This window comes from Peromyscus eremicus, chromosome 17 (genome assembly GCF_949786415.1).
Source record: "Peromyscus eremicus chromosome 17, PerEre_H2_v1, whole genome shotgun sequence".
Taxonomy (NCBI): Eukaryota; Metazoa; Chordata; class Mammalia; order Rodentia; family Cricetidae; genus Peromyscus; species Peromyscus eremicus.
In genome coordinates, this window is record NC_081433.1 from 19,626,941 (window position 1) to 19,632,418 (window position 5,478).

The following is a 5,478-nucleotide window of genomic DNA, read 5'->3' on the forward strand; positions in this document are numbered from 1 at the left end:
AAGCTCCTCAAAGGTCCTTACATCTCTGATATCACCCTTTATTTGATATTGATACTGCCTCCCTGTCATACCATCTCATTTCAGTCCTTAACCTCTGCATAACAACAATTGAATAACACTTTGCCTGACCACCTTGAAGAATACTGGTTGTGTGTCCTTCCTGGGTCAAACTCACAGCCACCATTTGTGGCCTCACCCATTGTCTTAGATTCTCTCACCTTGCCACTTGTTAATTGCCCTGAGCCAAATATCACTACCACCCTTTATCTCTCTCCCATATCTCTCTGGTATCACAGAGTGCTTCAACTCCTCAGGAACACACTTTGTGGGCACCCTGGATTCTACAGGCTGCAATAATACCATAACCCTTGGTACCACCACCCAGCCCCTAGGTCTGAACATTTGCAATGCCTCTATTCTCTATGACACTCAAGTATACCACTGCCTACCCACTAGGGGGTCTGGGACTTGTGCCCTGGTGTTCCTTTTTCCACGGCTATGGGTGGTACCCAGTGAAGAACCCTTGCCAATTCCCATCCCCGGGTTTATAGCAGCATGGCCTGACAGATGAACACTTCAGGTCACCCTTTCTAGCAGCCTCTGAGGCTTGGAGCAGAGATTTCTGTGCTTTGCTGTCCTGTGCCCACCTGCTGTTTCCATCAGTGTGTTTGGAAAATATCTTGACTGCTGATCTTCTTTGTTCTGTTTCCGTAAAAACATCATGAAATGGCTGTTTCATTGGCAAATGATATTTGGGGAAGCCAAAATGGATGTTTCTGGATCATGGTCATTCATATTTGATTCTAGAATAAACCTCTCCCTTTGATTCTCTGAAGTGAGTGTTGTTTTATTCCTTGACGAGGAGCTATGCAGAGCAGAAGGAGCCGGTGTTGGTGACAAGGAAGTCCCCTCAAGGGCCCTCTAACTCCCTAGAGACCTCTCTTCCTGGTCCCTGACTGTCACAGGCCACCTCTCACCCACTCATAACAAACCCATGCCCTCGCAGCTGTGGGTGGTTTTCCTCAATGTTGCCATCCTTAACCTCTGAAGTGACAGAGGCCGCAGAGCGGAACACTCATCAATACTGGGCTCAGCCTGAGTTACAGCCATCTTCCATCTGGCTCCGCCCACTACATCATAAAGAGACGGGTAGCTCCAACATTCTGGACCACAGTCAGAGGGCCCTTTAGTCCTCAAACCCCTGGGGACAGCAGTAGAGTGTGGATACCAGAGGTTGGAGGAACTGTGCGGAGTAGTGACTTGTATTTGAGTTGCATTAGAGAGAGAGAGAACGAGTCTGTAGCTAGGAGAGTTCTACTGATCTCAGGGTAGGTCCTAGGAGAAGAGGAATGAGTTCACAAGGGTTGGTCTCCCACTTTCCGAAAAGCAAGGGACTTCAATATACAGGGACTCATGAAGGATTAGTGGAACAAGCCATTAGCCCTGCTACTAGGGTTTATTTGGCAGCCCAGGAGATTAAATTCCTCAGGGCTATCCCAGCCAGTAGAAGGAGTCTGGGTGATGAGCAGCCTAGCCTGGAAGAGCTCCCTCACCTTTCTCTTGTCAAGAAGAAACCAGAACATCTTCCCCAGCTTGCAAGCTCTGTTAACCAGGGCCATTTCTCTGACCCTGAAGTTTGTCTGTACATGGTTTCCAAAAGGGTCCTGCGGGGGATCTCTGCCAAAGGCCAGGAACACAGGTGGACATTTGCTGGGGACAAGGGTTTGCTGAAGAACAGTTGTGAAGCAGCCACAACATGGGAGGCCCAGGGGAAAAGGAGAACAATGGCATTGCTTAACAAGGTCAGAAAGCGAACAGAAAAAGCCCCAAACCCAGTAGACACCAGGCAGTTCTTAGAGCACGAGGTGGCCATGAACACCAAACACCCAAGCAAGAAACAGCAACAGAAGAGCCTGGAGGATCTGAGGTGGGGCCATCTGGAGGAGGAAGGGTATGCAGGAGGACCCAGACAGCCACGAGGACTTGACGCATCCCGCAGACACGTTGCACCTCTTGAAGAAAACACCTTTTTGCAGGGCAAGAAGATCAAGCCCCATTCCAAACATCCAGTGCAGATAGTGTGCCCCACATCAGTTAGAGAGGAGGGGCCCGGAGAAGAGTTAAATCCAGCGCCATCAGGCCAGGCCAAGCTGGAAGTCCTGAAAACCTCCAAAGAGAGGGAAGCACAACCTCAGTTCCTGTGGGAAAATTCTTTCCTGAAGGGACAAGCAAAGGTTTTGGACCAGGATCTGCTGGCAGAAGCCAGACCCCAGCTCCTCCATAGGAGGAAGATGCAGACCTTGGAAGTGTTGGCCAAATCTCATGATAAAGAATTCTGTGTGGTCAACACCATACAGCTGTCTTTTCAGGACAGCAAACTGGGCACTTCAGGAAGAAACACAGCGAGGCACAAGTGGCAGCCCTGGGAGGAAGGTTGGGACCTCACAATCCAGGGGACCCCAGTCGCTCTTGCAGTTCGGGCACATACTTACATCCCTCAGGGGTCAAAAGACCAGTGTGTTCCAAAGACGAGGCTGAGCTTGTCAGTAGGTAAATCGAGTATTATCTATTCATAACTGTCGCGTATCCTGTGAGGTTGGCTTATGTGTGGGTAGATGTGGATGCTCATCGTAAGCAGGGCAGCTCAGATGGAAAGGGATGCTGGGAGTCGGGAGCCAAGGAGTACCACAGAGTCACTGTAAGTGCAGCGGCTCGTGCAGCTCTGCTCCAGGGAAAGGTTTCCCCGATGCAAGTGTTACAGCTCTGCTCAGGTCCCCCCCCCCCGGAGTGTAACAACTCTGGTTCCCTAGGGGAAAGTTTCCCCAGAGAGACTGTTACAGTTCTGCTCCTCTCTGCTCTGGCTCTGGTACAAGTTGAAAGAGCTGGGGTCCACTCCAGTGCAAGTGTCACGAAGAAGGACAACAAACCTCACTCAAGAGATTTATTGGGAAGGAAAAATCCAGGAGGGTAGCTACCTCTAAAGTGAGAAACAGCAGCAAATTGAACAGGATACAGAGCTTATACAGGATTTCTTGTGGGTGGTGGTGGAGCTTCCCAGGGTGGCTTGGGATAGGTGGAATTTTTGTAGTCTGACTCTGGGGCAAGCTCAGGGATTGGGATTTCAAGCCATGGTCCTGGGGTCAAGTCAAGGTCAGAGTGTTTTTCCTTGGACCAGGTCTTGGGTCTAGTCAGGGGCAGGATGTTTTTTCCTTGGCCCTTTTCATCCCACATTCCTCCCATTTTCTGTTTATTAATAAATGGTGGGGGGTTGGAAAGGGTGGTGACATTATCATTAGACTACTTCCTGTTGATTGGGGGCATCGAGGTCCTTGGGGGCAATCATCATCAGGAAGTAACTGGGTACTGCAGGCCTCTGGCTCCATAGCTAGGGGCTGGTAATCCTGTAAGAGTAACTGGTTAAAAGCCTGGTTAGAAATCTTTTGGATCTGTGGTTGAAGAAATCTAGACAAGAAGTTTATAAGGCAGCTGCAACTAGCAGGATTAAGAAAATGAGGAGAGGGGTGAGAAAGGTAGCATCCAGTTCCATATTGGACTATCAGTGATCCACTGGCCAGAGGCATCAAGCTGTTTCTTACGTTTTTTTGAAGATCTGTCTGGAGTTGTTGGATCTTGTCTTTTACTATACCTGATTGGTTAACATAGAAGCAACATTCTTCTTCATGGAAGAGACAAAGACCACCTCTCTCTGCTGTTAGTAAAGCTAATCCTCACCAATTTTGTAGCACTATAGTGGCCAGTGAGTGGCCCTGGCGGGTTAGGATGATCTGAGCCACTCGTTGGAGATCCTGGATGTATTTGCGAGGAAAGCCGATGGTAAATAACTAGGGGGGTAGTCAGTCCTGCCTCTCTGGTGGTGACACCAGTGGTTATGCCCAGGGCTGCTAGAAAGGGTGACCTGAAGTGTTCATCTGTCAGGCCATGCTGCTATAAACCCGGGGATGGGAATTGGCAAGGGTTCCTCACTGGGTGCCACCCATAGCCGTGGAAAAAGGAACACCAGGGCACAAGTCCCAGACCCCCTAGTGGGTAGGCAGTGGTATACTTGAGTATCATAGAGAATAGAGGCACTGCAAATGTTCAGACCTAGGGGCCAGGTGGTGGTACCAATGGTTATAGTATTATTGCAGCCTGTGGAATCCAGGGTGCCCATGAAGTGTGTTCCTGAGGAGTTGAAGCACTCTGTGATACCAGAGAGATGTGGGAGAGATAAGGGGTGGTAGTGATATTTGGCTCAGAGCAATTAACAAGTAGCAAGGTGAGAGAATCTATAAGACAATGGGTGAGGCCATAAATGGTGGCTGTGAGTTTGACCCAGGAAGGACACACAACCAGTATTCTTCAAGGTGGTCAGGCAAAGCATTATTCAACAGCTGATATGAGAGGTTAAGGTCTGAGATGAGATGGTGTGACAGGGAGGTGGGATTAATATCATCAAATAAAGGGTGATATTAGGGATGTAAAGGGCCCCTCCTTTTTTTTTTTTTCATAGACAAGGCTTCTCTGTGTAGCTTTGGAGCCTGTCCTGGAGCTTGCTTTGTAGACCAGGCTGGCCTAGAATTCACAGAGATCCTCCTGCCTCTGCCTACCAAGTGCTGGGATTAAAGGTGTGCATCACCACCACCTGGCTAGATGTAAGGACCTTTGAATCACTTCTACTGTGTCTATACCTTGGGGTTGGAGAGAGTGGGATATGGACCCTCTGTGTTTTGAGCATGCCTGATGGGAAGCTGTGATAAATGCCATAGTAAAGTTTACCAATGACCCTGTCTTCTATCTGGGGTGCCATGGGTCCTTAATTAGAATATACAAGATTCCCCATTCTGCATAAAAGGTAGAGTGCTTCCTGGATATGCACCATGCCTCCGATAGGGCCAATCAGGGCAGCCTCCATAAGTCTCTGGCCACTGTCAACAGTAATCTCTAGTTTGATTACAGAGAAAGTAAGCACAGGGACAGGTGTTTTAGAAGTTGATTGGGGGATTACAGGGATACATAGCTCCCTGCTGGTAAGCTGTCTAACTACTAGAAAAATAGCATCAATGGGGAAAGAAATCTGGACCATTTTCCATCACCCTAAATCACTTTCTTATACCTCAGACTTTCACATACATGCCTTCTTATACCTTATTAAACAAGCATTGTTTTTTAATCTTATTGTGAATCCTGTTTTTATGATTTTTGTTTCTAAGACAGGAATTATCATACAAAAATAGAGAAAACAGGTACTGGGGCTAAGGCCCGGTGAAGGAGAGATGATAAGGGAGACATAGGGCACCGAATTAGCCTTTGTCAGCCTGATGTAGAGCAATTTCCAGACCTTGTTAGGACAGGCTGTTGGTTAGAGGTGGGGGCCTCTTGGAAGGTAAACATCCATTTGGAAGAGCTATACCAGACAGGTGTAGATGAGAAGAAATAGAGGAGGAAGCAAGTTTAGATATGAAAGATTTTTGAATCAGT

The 5,478-nt window shown here is 48.2% G+C and overlaps 1 protein-coding gene across 1 annotated transcript; it reads left to right on the forward strand.

Annotated features, from left to right (window-relative positions):
- Positions 1-931: 931 nt before the first annotated feature.
- On the forward strand, positions 932-3,342 carry LOC131894494 (protein Tex24-like). Its single transcript, XM_059244767.1, has one exon. It carries the CDS (start codon positions 1,350-1,352, stop codon positions 2,574-2,576), a length of 1,227 nt encoding a protein of 408 aa, XP_059100750.1. The 5' UTR covers positions 932-1,349; the 3' UTR covers positions 2,577-3,342.
- The last annotated feature ends 2,136 nt before the right edge of the window (positions 3,343-5,478 follow it).